The sequence below is a fragment of the Dendropsophus ebraccatus genome, chromosome 15, assembly GCF_027789765.1.
Source record: "Dendropsophus ebraccatus isolate aDenEbr1 chromosome 15, aDenEbr1.pat, whole genome shotgun sequence".
In the NCBI taxonomy this organism is placed as follows: domain Eukaryota; kingdom Metazoa; phylum Chordata; class Amphibia; order Anura; family Hylidae; genus Dendropsophus; species Dendropsophus ebraccatus.
This window is the reverse complement of record NC_091468.1, coordinates 15,502,878-15,524,938: the sequence shown is the minus strand read 5'-3', so window position 1 is coordinate 15,524,938 and position 22,061 is coordinate 15,502,878. Positions and strand designations below refer to the sequence as shown.

Sequence of the window (22,061 nt, the reverse complement as noted above, 5' to 3'; positions counted from 1 at the left end):
CACAGCAGTTTTTTGGAAAGCTACCACTGCAGTTTTTGTGCCAAAACCAGAAGTGGTAGTGACAGTTTTCCAAAAACACTTGGGGAAAAGGAATCCTCTATCTGAGTATCATATCGGCAGCTCTCTGTTAGTAAAGTGCAATCACAGGCAATTTCAGGGCCCAGTGATTTCTATTGGGCCATTTACATGATCTGAGCTTTCATGGATCTGCAATCCATTCTGTAAAAAAATAGGAAAAGTTTTAGTGTGGAGCATGATCGTGGCACAGATTCCCCAGTTGGGTCTTGTGTACTTCTTCTAACTTGGAGGTTATGCAGAGCATTACTATGATAAGGTACATGAAATCTTAAACCAGAATATGGGATTTTCCAACATATGAAGAGAAGGTCTCACCCCAGTGTGTAAATTTAGAATGTAGCACCAGTCATAGACTTTATGGACACGATCTTATAAGGGAAACTTTGCTCAATTTTAGGTACAAAATGGCTTCCTCTGCCGTGTATTTTTGGTGGCCATGGCATCACAACATCAAACCGCCATAGCTTGAAAATATTAATTCCTTAGAAAAATTGTGGACACTCATCATACTTGACATTCCTAGAAGAAGACTTTGGTCTAGCTCTTTTGAAACCCGATAAGATTTTATAGACATAAAAGTTTACATGTGATATAAAAACAATTAAACTGTTCACAAACTATTCAAACACATAAATAAGTCGCAAAAGACAGAAACTGGGTTTGGGTTTAGAACAATTGATCTCATGTCTTTTTCCACAAATTATGATATCTTTTTGGACATCAAATATTTTTATCGTCTCATAACATAATTGCATATTGTGCATAATCGGTATTTCTATACTATTTCTGCCAAACCTCCTAATCTATACCCATTTTAGATAATTCTCTGTATGTTTTGTAGGTTGAGGTAAGTGTTATATTTGGTTGTGATTATTTTATATTAGGTTTTAGAGATGAACTAACCTCTAGAGCACTTTCGAACTCTTTCGAACCCAAACGCTCTGCATTTGCTTACTGGTGGCTGAAGAAGTTGGAGTCAGCCTTAGGTAGTATTGGAAACATGGATATAGCCTTTGGGCTATGGCTGTATCCATTTTTCCAGGCAGTCTTAGGGCTGCATTCAACTTCTTTAGCCGGTAGTTTGAGTATTTGGGTTTGGACAAACCTGAGTATGCTCAAGGTTTACTCATCTCTATTAGTTTTGTCTTAAAGAGGTAGTCCCATCTGCACAAACCTTTCCTACATGTTCTGTTACAGTATATGAGCATCATAGCATCATAGACGAAGGACCCAAGTCTGAGCCACATCTTCTGTTCTGAGGGATTTAGTTTTTTTTTTTTTTTTTTTTTAGCTTCAGATAAAGAATCAACTTAACTATCAATTAAATGGTCACCTATTGATTTCACTAGGAGCCATGTAATAGTTCATATCCCCACTAGAGACCTCACACAACTCACTACAGTGATTGGAGATTCGACAATCCAGACCCGTGGCAATCTGTTGATTGATTGATTTCCAAAAAGGCCAATTTTATCGAGTTGTCTAGATAGGACAGCCCCTTTAATGTCCACCTATAGAAGGATTTCTTATATTTGGCTACAGACCTGTGTGCTTTTTTGACCTTTGGTAAATATAACATTTATACACTGGCATTATTTTTGCTTAGGTTTTTTTTGTAAAAAAAAAATTGGCATTTATAGTAAATAAATATATTCTCTGTACATGTTCCCAGTTGATCTCCATTCTGTGTTATGAGCTAGGTGGTTTCCATGGGCAAGACTGGACCATATGGCTTAGAGAGTAAGAAGAGAGTAATATCTAACTATAAGCATAAAAAGGAGCAGACTTATCATTGAACATGCATCACAATCATGGCACAGTTAATGTAAGACTTGGCACATGCTGTGGAACACATTTTTTAAAGTTTGGCACTGTAAAATTATGGTGCAAAATACAGGTGTAAATTTAGCCAAGAGGTGGTGTAAACTAGAGGTGCCCGGGATCTCTCCCGGGATCCCAATATACCTGAACATTTGGCATGGCTGTACATTGATGAGTTCCCTGTAGGGAGGGGAGAGGTAAGCCGTTGCCAGATTGCTCTGTGGCAGGTTATGGGTTGAGTCATGAAAATTCATCATGATTGACCCTTCCCTCATCTGTTGTAGAGAGTTGGGAGACCCCCATACACCAGCATCTGTTTTTTCCACTCTAGGCAGTCTACAGGCACAACAAGTTTATCAAACCAAGTCAATTTGATAAATCTGGCGTATTCTAAGACTATTCTAATTCGAAACTAAAATGTAGACAGTTTTTGTGAATCTAGATGGCATACCCCTGAAAGAGAAACTTTATGCCCTTTAGGATAAATTTCAAAAGCTTGATCATCCTTAAGGAGGCCATGTACAACTGAAGCCTCTGAGTTGGAGAGTCTGGCCAAATGTCCTATGTGCATCATGTGCTGACTTTTCCACAACAAATTACATCTAGGTAAGCATGATCTGACATGTTGATTTACTACCCCCAGTTCTTTTGTTTCTAAGGGAAATAAACTACTGCCAAAGGTGTCTAGCATTGGCTTATCCCCCTCTCCTTGCTGAGAACACATACCTGCTCAGCCAAGCCAGACAAGCATATGCATAGGGAGAAGAATTAAACCACGCTTGTGTTGGTAAAAAGGTGGACATGCTCCATGGTAATAGGGAGAGCAAGACACCCGTTGAAGAGAAAGACGGATAAGAGACGATAAAGATAAGATGACAGAGAAGCCATTTAGATAGCAGCAAATTGCATGATTTTGTCTACCTACATGCTTGTGAAAAAAACCTAAACCTTCTGTTAAAATCTTTTTTTTTTTATGAATTTTATTGTGCTGTAATTTCTGAATGCACCAAGTATGAAATATTCTATCAGATTTGAAGATAAGAAATGGCGAAATTTGCATGTTCTGTCTCTCTGGACTTTTTGACCCATTTTATAGTTTTATACATTACTGAAGTCTTGAAACATACGAGCTATGGCTTTGTTCAGCTAGCATCCTCATGGATCGACATCTTAAATTAAGATGTTTTATAATAAAAATTTTTATAATTTACACTTAAAGTAAACAACATTTAAAATGTAACAAATAATTATTTATCCCTGTAGAAAAAAAAGGAAATATTACACACTGGGCACAAATCTTCAGTGTCCCATTGGACAGTCAGCTTGCAGCCTACTGGCATTGATGCGCTTGAACCAATCCAAATGTCATTATTCTTTACCGCAGAAATAGCACTATATACAATGTAAAGATAATCACCATATTCATTATCTTCATTTCTAACAGTGTATCACATTTTGTCTTTAAATCACATTAAAATAAAAAATAAAAGATCACTGAATTATTGCACATCCACCCTGGTAAATTCAGGTAAGTTTGAATAGCACTCTAGAAATTAGAATGAATAATAGTGCACTTTCCCCCAATTCAATCCATGCTTGACGACCTTAGTAGATTCTCTTTGGTCAAACTGTCATTTTCAGGTAGGTTATTTTGTATTGATCGGCCACAAGGTTTCTTGAGCCTGTTTTGAAGTAGACAAGCTGTCGCCCTAAAAAAAAAAAAAAAAAATAGAATAAAAAATTAACAAACAAATGCTATAAGCATCAATGGTATATTATGTAGGATATGGGTCAATAGTGGTAAGGATTTTTTATTATTATTATTATTATTATTATTATTATTATTATTATTATTATGGATCAGAACTAAAACCATTCTTTTTTTTCTAACCTGTTTCTATTTTTTATTATATTTTTTCTTTAATTTTTTTTGTACATTATGATGGAGGGCTGCCATCTTGTCTGAGCTGTTGCCTCATGGACGGTAGGAAACAACAGACAGGACCTTATTTTTTCATGCTATGCATTTACCACCACTAAGGCCAAACAACCTCCATATTACAACCAGGAGAAGTTTTTTTTTCCATTTTGGAGGTGTTGTCTCAAGTAAGACTATTGCTGGCAGGGTACTATATATCTCCCTTTGTGTGTGCCGTAAGGAGAATGAAGGGCTGTACTGTAATACATGTCAAAGCCTAAGGAAAAGAAAGTTGCTTATTCTAGGTATAAACAAAACCAAACTTTTTATTTCTAAGAATCTCTTAAAATACACATAACAACTACTTCGAATATTCTGGGGCATCACTGCAACCAATAATTGACTCTAGTGAAAAACAGGGAACCAAAAGCTGCTTACAATGGCAGCAACAGGGGACCAATATAGGTGAGTATAATTTTTTTTCTTTTTTGTGCCACCGGCAATATTTAAAAAAGTTAAGGATATTGGAATACCCCTGTCATGCCAATTCTTTAAGTGGAAAGCGGAGGCGTGCAAGCCCTCCCATTCAAACAGATAGCAGGCAGGATTCGTGGGGTTCTGCACAGAATTTTGGCCCCAATTCCGTAGTGTGAACGGGCCCTTACACTGAGGTTACAGCAACTGTACTAGCTGAAAGGTCCACCATACAGTGTTAATACAGTGTTTGCCATTCTTTTTGTCATTTAGCTTCCAAGTAATCTGAATTCGCAAAGTAAATTTGGACTAGCGACTTTATATTGGCATTCATGAAACCAGCTACTATTCTCCAATGTAGAACCAGAAATAATTACTTTCTTGTACTCAGGTGCTGAGAACGGCTGGCTTTCTGCTTAGCTTTAATTACACAATCAATCCTTCTTCACATTCACATTCATTTCAACCTATCTTTCAGTAAAGTGTTGTATGTTTTTCTTCCCAAGATACTTCTGTCTGATCTAATGACTGTTGAACTGGGCACGGACTCCATAGTCTGCGTCCAACTCAATGACTTCTGCAGTGACAGAGGAATTCTCACCTTTTTTTTTTCATGCAGCTGGTTTACTTTTTCTGTCAAATGTTTTTGATTTTCTAAATAGTTTAGGCCTATAGTCTAAAGTTGGATTAGATCGCGTTCATTTATGTCAAGGGATTCCTGACAAAACCCTATAGAGAAGTCTGAGCAAACTCAAAGCCAACTAAATCTACAAAGGCAACCGCAATGACGTAAATTTTTTTATAATTACCCGTCCACGTTGTCTGATTTGTCCAGATAAAGGCTTGGCACTGCGAATGGCTTTCACAAACTTCTATGGCTTCATTTATATCGAACACAGAAAGTAGACATCCGTTATGATGGTAAGATGGCCAACATCTGTAGTCTTCGTCTACTATTGAAACATCTTCCACCGGTCTGTATTCTGAAGGGCAGAGGACAAGGGTTGTGAATTTTTCATTTTACAAAAAAGCATACATGTTAAAAAAATATATATTTTTCCCTGAATATTTTACATTAAAATTGATATTATGTTATTCTTACTGGTAACAATACTAAGTCTAAGGCCAAGGTTGATGATCTGGCATAGTGGTGACATGGTGGTGTTAGAGCAAAAATAATTTGGTGTTTTATGATCTGGCACAGCGAATGTAGCAGCGGTACATCGCTTTTCTGTTTTTACCGTGAACAGACCAGTGCCGGAGCACTGACGCAGGTGCGGAGGTCCTTTTTTTTTTTAACCTCAGCCCTCAGCCTCGGTAATTGACCAGCACCGTGCATGGGAACCGGGCTGGTCTATTCTAGGTAAAAGCAGAAAAGCAATGTACTGCTGAGAAATTTGCTTTAAACGGAAGCAATGCCATGTCATCCATAGTTTTAGTGCCATGCCCTATTTTAGCCTATGGGACACCAGATAAGACACTGGATAGAATTCATCCAGTTCTCTTATCTGGGGTGGTTTTAGATTGTTGGACTCTTGGCCGTAATAAGAAAAATTGCAACATGACTAGATGCTGGTAATGAGAGGCCTCAGCAATCAGACCCCCTATGATCTCTTACTAATGCCCTGTGCTGCGGTAACCGTGGATAGGGCATATTTGCCAAGATGGGAATAATCTATATCAACCAACTCTACCGACCCGCCTAGTAATCAGTACTCATTTACAGAGTCTTCACAAGGTTTGATCAGCCGTGCATTCAGGCCGCACAAACGATTGCAGGATTGTTTATGCAGCCCTTGGTGTTATCGGCTGTCAGCCACACATTCTGTTACATGGGGAGATGTGTAGCTGACAGCCAATGAATTTTAAGCTGGTCAAAACAACCCAATTGGCCAATGAAGGAGCAACACAGGGCAATGTTTCTGTCTATGAATCGGCCATACTTACTAGCTAGTATCGTAAGTTGGCTGCTGACCAAGACTTCCACTTACAACCAAGCAGTTTCTTTGACATACATAATAAATTAACACAAATTAGCCCAAGTGCTGACATTAGCCCTAGGTATCTTAATACCTGATAAACAGTCCATGGGTGAATTAAGTTGCAATTTGTTTTTACTGGTCCCTCCACCACTTGATAAATGCTAAATGAATAGCTTGAGCTCGGCCCACAAGAAATGACCCCAGCGGCTTGTGCTCCCCCCCCCCCCATATTAAAGCGGCACGGTCTTAATTTTTCATGTAAGAAAGAAACAAGATCCATAGACTCTCAATTAAAGTGAAATTTCCTGAGACGCTCATTAATAGATTATAGAGAAGGACAACATGGAATATGTCACTTGGTTTCCTCACCCTCCTTCTCTGTACTGACTAATATATTACCAGCCGCTCTTGGCTGCCGTTCAGTCTCAGATGGATTTAAAAGCCACCCTCTTGTTCCCTGTTCACAGCTCCTTCAAGTTCCCCCGGCCATCACTGAGCTTCCTTTATTTTCCTAAACCATCAGTGAATTAATCACTTTTAAATATAACAACTTAGCTCATTTATAAACACGCAATTTCGATGTAATAACTTAGTCGGAGGATTCATATTTTTCTATTGCTTGTAACATACGCCATGCAAACCACACAGCAAGGGGCCGTGCAAAGCCTGAGCAAATAGTGACTTATGCTAGGCCTATGTTTATGAATGGGGGGGGGGGGGGATTAAGCCCAGTATACTGCCTGACTCCCTCCTTCAGGGTTTTATTGAGGACATAGTAATAACTCCAGTAAGACTGGTCCTTAGGTCTAGTAAGGGGCTTTTATCTCACTATGTTTACATGAATTTCAAGGTGAACGGAGAGAACGCAAAAGATTGTTAGTGACGTCATTTACAATGAATAGGCTTCTCGGCAGGTATGAGAATGTTGATGATTTACACACACACACACACACACACATATACATATATATATATTGACATATAGAATAAACAGTAAATAAAAGGGCAAGAAGAAATAAAGGTCTTAACCCTTGAGGGCATTTGGCCCATAATTTAGCGCATAATACAGAATTACATTGCTCATTAACAAAGTCCAGATTGGTGAGGCTGAAGTGTTGCCCATCTGTATGTAGAAGATATTTATATAAATAAAGCTATGTTCACACAACGTTTTTGAGTGAAGAACGGACACTGATCGCAATGGAATCAGCATCCGTTTTTCACTGCAGGGGCCGCATTGCATTGAAGTCAATGCAATGCCGTCCGCTGTGTTCTTATATCTTAGAACGTTAAAATAATGTACATGCCTATTATTTACGGACACTGTCCACCGAACAGCCTTTAGAAATTATAGCTGTTGACGCAATGTAAAGTCAGCCGGTGGCCATACTTTACATTAATGTGAATGGTAATTGATTTGCAGGCACACCCGACGGTACCTGCAAGTGAATTGTAAAAAGAGAACGTTCCTGCAGCCACTACAGAGGCATCGTGCTGAGTGCAGCCTGGCGCCCGGCACTTTAACAGCATCCGTTGCTGTGCACTTAAGGGCTATATTCACACAACATCAAAAAAAGAGAAAAGCTGTCCGTTATTGCCATAATTTAATTGACTTCAATGCAATTGATTTAAGTCAATGGACTGACGGACTGTGTATAAACGATGTTATCTGTATGGACATCAAAATAATGATTATGTCAATTATTTTCAAACGTCTTTTGCAAACAGCGGACGTTATTTTTTTTTCTTTTCTTTTTCACCATCCTTTCACTATATTTTACTATTAAATTTGATGTACTTTTTAATGAAAGACACAACTGAAGGGTAATCAGTCCACCTGAGCTAGAATAATGTGCCAACAGCTGTCATTGTTTGGGCAGCCAAACAGCGAAATAACGGACGTCATTTTAGCCTCTAAATGACGGACATAATTTTTTCTTTTAAAAAACGGAGAGAAAAAAAAAACATGTGAACACAACCAACTCTAAAATATAAGAAGTTTTGGTCAGTTGGGTTCTGGAGATGAAGCCCTTACTGATTTAAGATCGTACAAGGCATGATCAATTAAGCAGCGGTGCTACACCAAGGATCGCTGTATAGTTTGTGTGGCCATTAACATTCATTGTTATCGGCTGCACATGTCCTGTTTACATCGGGAGATCTATGGCCGATAATGATAGATTTTACCACCAAAGAATCCAATCAGCCGATGAGTGTTTTCTGATGGCTGATCACTCGCACTTTTACACTGACCTGTTATCAACCAAATGAGTGTTTCTAGGAATGCTGATTATCTGCTCATATATAAGAGACCTAAAGAGGTTATCTGGGGTTAGACACATTTTTTAATATAATGGGGGAGATTTATCAAACATGGTGTAAAGTGAAACTGGCTCAGTTGCCCCTAGCAACCAGTCAGATTCCACCTTTCATTTCTCACAGACTCTTTGGAAAATGAAAGGTGGAATCTGATTGGTTGCTAGGGGCAACTGAGCCAGTTTCACTTTACACCATGTTTGATAAATCGGGGGACACTGGAGACACTGCAGCAGGATGCCAGGGTCACTCCCGAGGGGCTGAAACCAGCGCAGACACCAAAAACACTGCAGCAGGACACCAGGGTCACCTCCGAGGGGCTTCAGCCAGCGGGGGGACACTGGAGACACTGCAGCAGGACGCCACGGTCACTCCCGAGGGGCTGAAACCAGCGCAGACACCAAAAACACTGCAGCAGGACACCAGGGTCACCTCCAAGGGGCTTCAGCCAGCGGGGGACACAGGAGACACTGCTGCAGAACACCAGGGTCACTCCCAAGGGGCTGCAGCCAGCGGAGGACACCAGAGACACTGCAGCAGGACAACAGGGTAACTCCCGAAGGGCTGCAACCAGCAGGGGAAACTAAAAACACTGAAGCAGGACACCAGAGTCACCCCTGAGTGGCTGCAACCAGCGGAGGACACAGGAGACACTGCAGCAGGACACCAGGGTCACTCCCAAGGGGCTGCAGCCAGCGGGGGACACTGAAGACACTGCAGCAGGACACCAGGGTCACCACTAAGGGGCTGCAGCCAGCGGAGGACACCAGAGACACTGCAGCAAAACACCAGGGTCACCCCCAAGGGGCTGCAGCCAGCGGAGGACACCAGAGACACTGCAGCAGGACAACAGGGTAACTCCCGAAGGGCTGCAACCAGCGGAGGACACCAGAGACACTGCAGCAGGACAACAGGGTAACTCCCGAAGGGCTGCAACCAGCAGGGGAAACTAAAAACACTGAAGCAGGACACCAGAGTCACCCCTGAGTGGCTGCAACCAGCGGAGGACACAGGAGACACTGCAGCAGGACACCAGGGTCACTCCCAAGGGGCTGCAGCCAGCGGGGGACACTGAAGACACTGCAGCAGGACACCAGGGTCACCACTAAGGGGCTGCAGCCAGCGGAGGACACCAGAGACACTGCAGCAAAACACCAGGGTCACCCCCAAGGGGCTGCAGCCAGCGGAGGACACCAGAGACACTGCAGCAGAACACCAGGGTCACCCCCAAGGGGCTGCAGCCAGCGGAGGACACCAGAGACACTGCAGCAGGACACCAGGGGAGCACGGAGAGGTAAACATAACCTGTTTATTATGTTTTCTAATAGGGCAGCATTACATAAAAAATATTGTCTAACGCTGGATAGCCCCTTTAAAACACTGGCTCAGCCCCTTTCTTCCAAATAACATCAGAGGCAATGCTTCCACCTATCAAAAGTTTCATGGAATGGGGGTGACCCTTTAAAAAAAAAATCTATTATGACAAACTTTAAGATGCTAATTTGTAAATCAAATATTTTAATATTATATTCATATTATACATTTTTAATGATATAATAGTTAAAACAAATATTTAGAAAATTCTGAAAAAATTGATGAAATAGTTTGGTTGTTATTAGTATTATTATTAGATTGGATCACTCAGGCACTTAAATGCTTTTTGTTTTCCCTGACCTAATTCTAGTCATAAAATACCAGAGGTTACAATTCTTTGGTAAATGGCAGAAGATGACGGCTCTGGCTCAGAACCCCTCACTCCTTTTCCTTCTTCCTACCATAGTGAATCCTGTGGACGTCTGTTTCTGCTTGGTTTCTATTCTGGAAGCAGAGCTGCAGCTCGGAAATGGATGTAGATTAGAACAATATTTACCTTTTAATTCTGCCCTAAGGGTTTTCCAAATACCGTATAATTGTTTGATGCCAATTGAAAACTAATTGGAAACAAAAGTCTTGTATATTTAGAGCTAGTAGCGTATGCTTCTTCTCAGGACGCTTTGCCTTGAGTTATTGTCTATATACATTAGCTCTGTTCACATTTTTTACAACCCCATTGGTAATAAATGTTTTAGCTTTACAAAGTGTAGAGTGAAATTGAGTCAACAATTTTTTATATTTAGGGTTCTTTATACTGTATAAATAAAATGTGTTCCGTTTTTTGGATTTAATATGATTTTTTCGTTTAACTGCTTTGTTTTTAGAAACAGCCCCACCTTTGTCCATAGGTCATATCTGGTATTGCAGCTCAACCCCATTCCCTTGCATACTGTAATACCAGACCCAAAAGTGGCATTGTTTTAAGAATTTTTTTTTTTTTATAAAAAACGTTAATAGTAGGACTTAAAGTGTGACTGCAATTTCAGGTGACTTATCAGGATGCATGGTCTTTGTATGTATATGAGGAGTAGGACTATATCTGACCATGCTGTCACTAATATATGCCATTTTTTCCCTTGTTACCAACGTACAAACTCCATCTCTCTGTCGGCTTCCCCTATGCTCAGCTGCAATGTACATCTAGACTACCCTGTGTGCTGCCTCCCCTCTAACATGTGAATCCAGCATTTTCTGTGGCCACAAAGTCTGCACATTGCTATGGCTGTTTGTTTCCACTTCGTGCACATTCATCCCCCTTTCCTCTATACCTTATAATGGGCAGTGTAAACCTATTTTCACTTTGCTTCTCTGTTATTATCTGTGACTATTCATTTCTGCAAATATGTTTTAAATGACAGCTACACTTTAATGACAAAATAAAAAATTGGAATGATTACTATGGGTGGAATCGGATCATAAAATATGTTGTAGCCAACATGAGTAAGCTAGCAGGGCTACAATGTCACCCAATGATCAGTTTTAAAGAAGTTAGAAAAGCATGGCTGCTTTCTTCCATAAACAGCACCACACCTGTCTATGGGTTGTGTGTGGTATTGCAACTGGATTCATTTTTATGGAATGGAGCTCAAATATTACACAGGTAGAAAGGTCCTATTATACTGAGCGATAATCTGGTAAATCAGGCCAATTCAGCAGATTATCGCTCTGTGTAATAGAGACAACAATCAGCTGAAGAAATGATCATCGACTGATCGTTGTCTATTCCATCCTAATAATCTTCAGCCGCAGGGCATGCATCGTGTAATAGTGATGCGTGGCTGGTGGCTGATGAATGTTTAAAAGATAATAAACCTATATGTACCTAGCCCTCCATGCTCCTCGGTGTCCTTCTCACTTCTGCCCTCTGCCCGCAGCAGCCGCTGGAACTTCAGAGTCGCTCCCTCTCAGCCGATCATTGGCCACAGTGCTGCTCCGTCTCGGCCAGTGATTGGCTGAGTGGCCTGTCACTTCAGAGACCGTCTCTGAACTTCCAGCAGCTGCTGAGAGCAGAGGGCAGAAGTGAGAAGAACCCAGGGAGTGCAGAGAGGTAAGTATAAAGTTTATTATTTTACACTAGAGAAATGCTGCACATTTATCGAGCCATGTAATAAGCTGAGAAATAAGAACCGATCTAGCAGATCGGCGCTCATTTACACTGACGATCGGGCCGTGTATATGGCCAACGGAGTGGTGCTGTTTCTGGAAGAAAGTGGCCCCATTTTTCTTATGTGGATAACCTCTTTAAGGTTATTTTACCATGGTTTAAAATAACAAAAAAAGGATTAAACTTACCTAACCAATCTGTTCCAATGCTATCCTGATTAAAGATGGGCTGGGGACTAGGGAAGCATTGGAGCGGCAGGGGAATTTCAAGGTGAGTATAATTTCTTTTTGTTATTGTACAATTTTTTAATTTCCAAGAAAAAAAAATTGTGGGTTGGACCACTCCTTTAATACATTGCAGCTTTTCATGTATGACTTCCCAACTGGCTTGCTGGACATCTTGCCTTGTCAAAACTTTTGAAACAACTGAAAGAAGGACATTCTATGTGCACAATACATAGAGTCTAGAGTCTACAGTTAACATTTCTCTTCCAAAAAAAAAAAAAAAAAATCGGGGGAAAAATTCCCTCCAAGGCACAAAAAAAAAAAAAAACCTTGAGTGTTTTTGTAAGCTAAGCCCCTGCACTGTCTTAACGCTAATGATCAAGGCTTTGTCTCTCTAGAAAGGAAGCTTATTTAAATGAAGTCAATGGAATTTGAAGCCTCTCAGCAGTAAATCACATCATCAAAAGGTCAAAGTTCTGGTCAATTTCCAGACTAATGATGTTTAAAACAAATAAATACTTGCCTAATACAAGAAATGGAGCCATAAATTTAAAAGTGGCATACGTCAAGCTGGGGACGCTCAACCGGAGAAGGAAAACAACATGGAGATGACCCAAGATATCGATATGGAATTCTCAATTCTATTTAAGAATTAACATGAGATGCCTAAAAGGTATGTTCGTGCTTGATAAACCGAATGTACATTACCATAGAACTGTGTGAGAGGTCTAGGTGTTATGGCCTTAAAGGGGTACTCTGGAGGATAAAATAGTTTTTAAATCAACTGGTGTCAGAAAATTATACAGATTTGTAATTTACTCCTATTTAAAAAAAACTCATCTTCCAGTACTTATCAGCTGCTGTATGTCCTGCAGGAAGTGGCATATCCTTTCCAGTCTGACACTTCTGCCTGTGTTAGGAACGGTCCAGAGCAGGAGAGGTTTTCTATGGGGATTTGCTACTACTCTGGACAGTTCCTGACATAGACAGAGGTGGCAGCAGAGAGCACTGTGTTAGATTGGAGAGAATACATCACTTCCTGTCAGTCATACAGCAGCTGATAAGTACTGGAAGACTTGAGATTTTTAAAAAGAAGTAAACTTCAAATCTGTATAACTTTCTGACACCAGTTGATTTGAAAGAAGAAAAAAATTCCACTGGAGTATTCCTTCAACCCCTTCACGACCAAGGACGTAACTGTACGTCCTTGGTCCGGCAGAAGTAATTTACAAACAGGTATAACTGACACCAGTTGATTTAAAAACTTTAATAGGGACTCTACTCTTCTACTCTTTCCTACTCTTCATCGTTGTAGAATTTTTCTCTATATTTTTAATTGTAATTAATTATTGTAAAATTCAGAATTTTGAAATTCGTTATTGTAAAATTTTACTTAAAATTTGGCATGGTACTAATATCTCTTCTGTTCCTTTCCATTGCTCTCTTTTTACACAGTGTCAGGAGTCTATTAACCCTACAATTTTCTTTTTTTATGTGTTTCGCATAACTTCTCCCACAGACCGACACTTTACTCAACCTTTGTTTTCTTTGGTTTAAATATAGAATTTTCTCTAATGAGGATTTGTCTCTCGACCAAAAAGACCTTGTGACCAGATTTTCATTGTTTTAAATAGCTGGAATTACCTTGAGTCTGATTTTAATCGCTCTTAATGACCAGTTATTTCAGCCCCAGCAAACCTGACTGGATTTTACTACCAACTTCAGCTACCAACTGGAAGGGCGCCCAACGTTCTTATCCGACCCTCCAGGTCAGTGACCCCCAAAGCCTTGTGGCATGCAGTTTAATGACTGTTCACACTGTACTCGCCTCGGTGTGAACCCATGCGGGTCTATCAACCTTTCTTGTCATAACATGTATTTATCTCAATTATCAGGTGTTGTAAAGGGATATAGACATGTCAAGGTTTATCTGCTCAGCCTATCCTTACAACCGTTCTCACTTTCCAGAATCTACGGCTCAGGATTATCTCACAATTATCTTCATTGTGTTGTATGGAAGTGGATTAGAATAACATAGCATTGCTCTTCCAGAAACACTGCCATCGTTGTCCGCAGGCTGTTTCTGGTATTGCAGATCGGAAAAGTTTCTGAAAGTTACCGTCATATTGTTCTAATTTTTGGACACCCCCTTTAAAGGGGTGCTCCGGCGGGGGGGCACTTTTTTGGGGGGACCAGGAAGGAGGTGGCTGAAATAAAAGACGTCCACTTACCTCCCCGGTTCCAGCTGCGGGTCCCGCATCACGGCGCTCCGGTCCCCAGTTCCCGGCCGCTTCCGGGTGTCTGACACGGGCCCGAGACGTGACGTCTCAGGTCCGCTCAACCACTCAGTGAAGGAGGTGGGATCCCGCCTACTTCACTGAGTGGCTGAGCGGCCCTAAAACGTAGCGTCTCGGGCGGCGTCAGACACCCAGAAGCGGCCGGGAACCGGGGACCGGGGACCGGAGCGCCGCGATGAGTGACCCACCGCTGGAATAGGTAAGTGGACGTCTTTTATTTCAGCCACCTCCTCCCCGGTCCCCCCATAAAAGTGCCCCCACGCTGGAGCACCCCTTTAAAGTGACCACAGGGTCAGTACAAGAAAAATTGATTTCTAGTATACTAAGAATGATAATAATGCAGCTGAGTTTTGATGGGGGGCTAGCCTGTATATTTACTTTAAACGAATATATTATCAGGGTTTTATCGTACAATAATGGAGCATTTTTGTGACTTTCTGACATTTCTTGTTTGCTGGAGTTCACTTTCAGCTTTGCTGTGTAGATTGGGACAGATTAGCAGAGTCACCTCTTTATCATAGGAGGATGGATTATTAGTTAAGAAATGACAGCGATTTGTACTAATGGAATCCCAAATAATTCAGGAGAGGAACAATATATTTTATAATCCCTGTATATAGCTCCTATGCCTCACCCTGGTCTATAAGGAAAAAACAATACTCCAGCTTTTACTGGGGGACTATATTAGCAAATAGAATGTTCGCTAAACATTAATATACCCGTCTAGGACTATTATGGCATATCCACAGGTACCTCACCTCTAGGACCCTACCTGTTTTTAGATCAAGGGTAGTGATGAGCGAATACTGTTCGAACGAATAGATATTCGATCGAATAGTGAGATATTCAAATATTCGATATTCGTACGAATATCCCGCGAATATTCGACAAATATTCGATAAGTGTTCAAATCCCCCAGCTTCCGGTTTTACCATCCAAATGGTCAAATAGATGTTTTTCACTAATCGAATACTTGTTCCCATAGACTTTAATGGGATCTAATATTCGATCGAATATTCGCGGGATATTCGAATATCTCACTATTCGCTCATCACTAATCAAAGCTCTCCTTCCCGGCCTGTTCGCAGCTGCCAGAAGTGGTCAGGAAGCCGAAAATTAGTTACGCAATTTGCGCACCTCTTATTGACTTTAATGGGAATTACTCAAACAGCAAATCACTGCGAAGTAAAAATTATTCCTTGTGGGCTACACTATTTGAGCAACTCCAACTAAAATCTATAGACGTTCAGCTATTTTTGGCTTTCCGACCACCTCCAGCAGCTGGAAACAGACTAGAGGATGAAGAGCAGTCCTCGATCTGAAGTTATTTAAAGGTCCCACAGGTGGGACTGACATCTAGGGGACAACTATAGCATATCCTGTGGACAAGTGTCCCAGATGGGTATACCCCTTTAAATGCATCCAAACCAGCTTGGCCAAAGCATGGATGTATTGTCAACCAGGGGAGGGAAGTAAGCTGCTATCAAACACCATTGGTGGAAGCTTTTGCTGTGAAGAACAAAAAGATTGGTCATTGAAATTCATCATGGTTAAATTTAGAAGTTTCTAATTGACACAAAATACACAAAATCAGCGGGTTCGACTAATGGTGCGTTTACACGGAACGATTATCGTTTTTTGTTGATAAAGATTTCCTTTGAGTGATAATAGGCTTGTGTAAAGACAGCGAACGATCAAGCGACGAGAGAGAAATCACTCATTGTGATCTTTCAACATGTTCTCAAATCGTCATTCGCTAAAAATTCGCAGATCGCTTAGTGTAAACAGTTTTTCAAAGATTCACCCTATGTGTGAGATGGGCTTAAGTGATCTTAAAACGATCGCAATAACGTTTTTTTCAAACAATATATCATTCCGACTAAATGCTAATCGTTATAAAAAACACATTGTTACTTCAAAATCGTTAATCGTTTGATTGGGCGCATTATCGCTCCATGTAAACGTAGCATAACTTTTCTCTATCAGGTATGGGAGTCTTAGAGTACTATTAGACGGGCCGATAGGGGCCTGATAACAACTGTAAACGAGTGCCTATCTGCTAGATCGGCGCTCGTTTACTGCGCCTATTACACGGCCTGATAATCGTTTAACAAGGGCTGCAAGGACATTGTTACCGATCTCCTTGCAGCCCTTGCTTAAACTATATACTTTACCTATCCACGCTCCAGGGCTCCTCCTGCGGTCCGCTTCTCCCCGGGTCCCGTGCGCTCCAGCTTCAGATCGGCTTGTCGGAGCTGACAAGCCGCTCAGCCAATCACAGGCCATGGTGGTCCCGGCCTGTGATTGGCTGAGCGGCCTGTCAGCAGAGACAGGCCAATCTTAAGCTGGAGTGCGCGGGACCTGGGGAGAAGCGGACCGCAGGAGGAGCCCTGGAGCGTGGATAGGTAAAGTATATCGTCAGTCACTAGCCGCGCACCGCTATTACACGTAGTGATGCGCCGTCGGCGCCGTGCAATTATAGGTTCTAACCTATATTAACGATCAGCCGATGACAAAGATCATCGGCTGATCGCTGTCTTTATTACACGGAGCGATAATCGGACGAATCGGCCCAATTCGACTGATTATCGTTCCGTGTAATAGTACCCTTTTTTCTGTTATTTGCCACTGTCATAATGGAATGGAAAATTCTATTTTATAAATGGAAAAAAAATTGAAAAAGGTAAAAAAGAAAAAAAATTCAGGATCGCATGTCAATGTCTTTATTACAAAGGAAAAGCTAACAATAGCTTCTAAATCTCCCCCTGGGCGTTGCGTCCGTGGTTCTACAGAGGAGCAGCTTTTTAAGCCTGGGAGTACAGTGCGCCAGGGCTGCTGCTGAAACAACGTTCGGAGTACATTAGAATTTAAAGCACTATAAATGTTTTACAACTCAAACATTTTTAAAGCTTAAGACCTACATTTTTTTGTAACCCGATCAGGGTTCACCTTGTTAAACCTTGTTTTATGTGAACGCTGGGCTTCACATGCTGTTTCACTGGATTTTCAGAGTAATTGTTAATATCACTTTTCACACTTGGTGTTGTCCAAAGAAATCGCTTTTTTCCTATCGAAAACAGTGGGGTGAGGCTTGAAGGGCAACCGTTCCATATGTTATACTGCTAGCTTTTTTTTTTTTTTTTTTTTTTTTTCTCCTTTGGTATAACAGGCATTTTATGAAGGATTTGAAACACTAGAGGAAAGATAAATCAGCCATCAAAAGGCATGTGTTCTCTTTACTACAAACACTTTAATTTCCTTGGTTTACAATTCAGGCCTAATATTGATATACAAAGGCGTAACTGGGCCCCAATGCCGAGTTTGTAACAAGACCCCTCCCCCCCCCCATTCTTATGTGTAAGTTACAACACTAGATTTCTACTATAGTGCAGAGGGGCTTCCTAGACTCCAAGGCCTAGATGTGATCACAACCACTGCCCCTAATGAAATATATAAAAAAAAAAGCTAAACTTCTCTTGTTTATGCCAGGAAAACACCAAAGTGGCATGAAAATAACCAAAAAACTAAGACTATGTTATTGACAACAGCCAGAAACAATACAAAATATACATTTCCAGTAGAAGTCTCGTCCAAGAGGAAAAATTGGATTGGTCTCCTACAGAAGTTCTATTTGAGGAACTGTTTGCTGTTATTTATCAGTTACTTACTGTAGTTATATATGTTTTAAACTTTTTTTTATATCATATTCTATCAGGAATGTGTAATGGGTGGCACCATTTGGAATACTGGAATATTAGTTTGTACGAAAGCTTAAAATGAAGGTATCGTCAGGGCGGGCTGAAGCACTGGAGGCAGGCCAACCCACCCCTAGTGGGAGGAAACCCCCGCCCCTCTATGGCGCAGTTCCATTAGAATCAATAGAGGGGCGGGGGTTTCCTCCCAATGGGGGTGGGTCGGCCTGCCTCCAGTGCTTCAGCCCGGGCCTGATGGTACATTCACTTTAAAGGAGAAGTCCCATTAAGTTTAAAAAGATAGGAAGGCAGAGGAGCGAGGGAAAATAATAAACAATGTAGACTCACCCATCCTTGTGTCTCTGTAGCCCGCTCCTGGGTCCCACTGACCGCCGCTGGGTGTCACTTTCGTCTAGAAACTGGGTATGTCACATACCCAGCTCTTCCAGCTGCAAGGTCATGACCCAGCTGAGTGATTGCCCTTTCAGCCAGTCAGTGACTGGGGAGGTGTCCCACCCAAGTCACTGATTGGCTTAGTAGGCAAACACTCAACTGGTACGTGACCTTGTAGCTGGAAGAGCTGCAGGACACTGGAGGCTGTTAACGGGACCCGGTAGCGGCACTACAGGGCAAGAGGATAGGTAAGTTTACTTTTTTTATTATTTTCCTGCTCCCCCTGACTTTTTGTTTATTTAGTGTGACTTCTCTACTTTCTCTAGATTATTTACAGACTGGGAAATAAAGTGCAGCTGAGGTAATAGAAAATTAAACTAATTTGTAACCTCACGTAATAACATCTCTACATAGGAATTATAAGTTTTCACTAGAAATGAGTACGACTTGAGCATGCTTGAGTTGGATATCTCGGCATTTGACAACAAATGCCTGACAAAATTGGATGCAGCCTTAGGAAATCCTGGAAAACATGGATACAGCCATAGGCCATGACTCTCTAGGGCTGTATCCAAATTTGTCAGTTACCGGTATTCAAATGCCGAGGGATCCGACCTGAGAATGCTCGAGTTACGCTTTCACCCATCTAACATGAAGTGCATCTGCTTTTATAGAATGAACTTGATATTTTTTCATTACACTTTATGTTAGAGAATTGCTTATCCAGTACTACCATAAAGGTCTCCTCTAGTCTTCTGACTGCAGTAGTTGGACATTTCTCAGAGTTTCTCAGCTTTTTTGCCCAAGTAGGCCTTTTCAGATATATTATAGTTAATACCTTCCGTTCAAGTATCCACAAGGTGGTGCTTCAAAGATTTGGGGTGTATTGATATATATATATATATATATATATATATATATATATATATATATATTTGTACAATATTAACTAAATAAATCAAAATTACTGTTAAGATTTATGTGAATTTAGATTTACCCTTTCAATATTTATTACCGTTCTATTTGTTTACAATTTTATTTTTTTATTTTTTTTCATTTTTTTACAGTCTTTATATATATATAGATTTTTTTATATATTAAACTTTATTTTATTTTTGCAGTATTATTTAGACATACAAATAAACATATATCAATAAAAATTTCCAGACCAATATACAATTTGATACTTTACACAGTTTATAGTTATCGTGATTATCACAGAAATCTCAGATTCCAGCAGCGCGCTCCTAATAGACTGGGTACGCATGCAGCGCCAGCCTTTACTATCTAAATGCTCCACAATGGAATGTTTGTATTCTTTTAGTGATGGCAGACGTAATTACAGGGTGATGACAGCCTTCACTCTGCAGACAATGAAATGAGTATCACTTAAAATAAATACTTACCAGCTTTCGGTACATGTGTAGCATTTGACAGGTATGCTCCACTCTTGTATAAGTAAAGGACCTTCTCGAATTGTGCAGAAGTTTCATCGATGCCCCAACGTAGCTCTCCTAAATAATAAAGAAAAGAGGCAAAGTTATATAAAAAAAATATATATATTTTTTTTACTGATTAGCTCCAAGTAATGAGAATAATCTGAGAATACCCAAGTACTTGGAGATGGTGATAGGGGTGCAAAAGTACCTGCCAAACCATTGTCGCAATGCAGCCCAAAAGCCCCTCTGCTACATAAGAAGACCCCAGTATTACAAATGTCACTTATCAATCGCATATGGTCATATGGCCAGGCAATGCAATTTATTTATGAAAGTATTACGTAAATTTTTGATGGTTTTGGTCCGTTAAAACTTAAGTGCAGTACCAAGAACAGCCACATGTACATGGATGGCGCTGATCTCATTCATTCTCCTCAACAGTATACATTCCAGGGGTTTGACTAAGGATAGGTGATCATATTTATGTCCTAGTTTTTTACAAGAGTGGATTGGCATCAACGCGGAGATGCCGGTGGCACAGTGCTTTTTTGAAAGAGCACGGACAGTCTATTCCCGAGCACCGGCCCGGCATGAAGCACTCGAGGCAGGCCCGCCAACCCCTAGTGTGATGAAATCCACCCCCCTTGATTCTAATAGAGCTGTGTCACAGAGGAGAGGGGAGACTGTCAAACTGGGAGCCGGCGGGTCTGCCCCCAGCTTCATACCAGGCCAGTGCTTGGGAATACACTGGTACTGTGTGCAGCAACTGGGCAGCGGTTCAAGAAAAGGACCACAGCAGCGGCATCCCTGAGCTGGCGCCGATCCATTCAAGTAAAAAAAACTAGTCTTCATTTTTCTTCATTACACACAAGGGTGATCCCCCCCCAATAAACTATATTGTAGTTCATAAGAATCAGTTGATATTAAAATATCTTTCCATTCCTGGACCCAGACAGCTCTGCGTTAGGCTTGTTGTAGGATCTGGGGGGGAAGGGGAGTGAAGCATGACACATGTATGAAAAGGCTACCAATAAGAGAAGGAATATGTTACACCCCGCCCCTGAGGATCTGCAATGAGCTAAACAGCATATCAGCTCGTGTATCTCTGCCTGACACCTACCTGTTGCATTCACTATAGCATCCAGCAATGGCCTGAGGGAAGACGGGGCACTGTGAGGAAGGAGGTAAGTAAAGAAAAACCTAAAAAAATAAAAAATAAAATAGAATTATTGATGGAAAAATTATATATTTAACGTTGATTTACAATGTACAACTAAACCGTTTAATTGCAAGAAGTAGTGAATGGCGAAACTCTCCAGGAAGCATAGCCATATATCATAATGAGAAAAAATACAGAAGTGACCGTAACTCAGCAGTCTGCCATAGAGAAAACCAGGCCGGCTAGACACAAAGCTGCCTTGTAATCACCTGTGAAGGCCCCATTAACACAGCGGCCTGCTCTGGAGCTTAGAGGATTGCGGCTATTTGTAAGGATGTCTGGTACTTGGATAAAATTTATGGCACTTGTATCACCATTGGAAGACGTTTACATTTTTGGGTGGTTTCCATAACTATTTGAAGCTGCTAGGACCAGAAAACTTGGAGAAGGATATGGAAATTATAGCAAACATAAGTAGAACATGTATTAAAACAGAAAACAAGGGACCAAAATCAATGAAGTGCCTGAATAAGGGTTTATATGAATTCTGTGTTATTTTTTAGGATTTCGGGGTTATTTTAAAATTACAGTAAGTGGTCGCTGGACAGCTAGAGGAGCTTTCCTGGAACAAAATAAAAACTATAAAAAATAAGATCTGAAAATAATCTACTCCAGTTAGAAACTCTTCTACTTTCCATTGCCACCACTGCCTGCCATGTCCGGCCATTTTCACAAACAGGCAACCAGCAGCCACAGGGGAGGGAGGTAATAACCAGTCCTAACTTACTTC

General features: G+C 40.9%; 1 protein-coding gene across 1 annotated transcript in view; it reads right to left on the bottom strand.

Moving 5' to 3' along the window:
- Positions 1–1,713: 1,713 nt before the first annotated feature.
- The window catches only part of PKDCC (protein kinase domain containing, cytoplasmic), a 52,002-nt gene continuing 31,654 nt past the window's right edge, over positions 1,714–22,061 (bottom strand). Inside the window, exons 4-7 of the mRNA XM_069954331.1 lie at positions 21,233–21,312; positions 20,080–20,187; positions 5,101–5,274; positions 1,714–3,608 (exon numbers count right to left, since the gene is read on the bottom strand). Coding sequence (XP_069810432.1) covers positions 3,523–3,608; positions 5,101–5,274; positions 20,080–20,187; positions 21,233–21,312 — 448 coding nt within the window. The 3' untranslated portion in view covers positions 1,714–3,522. The remainder of the gene's footprint in view (positions 3,609–5,100; positions 5,275–20,079; positions 20,188–21,232; positions 21,313–22,061) is intronic.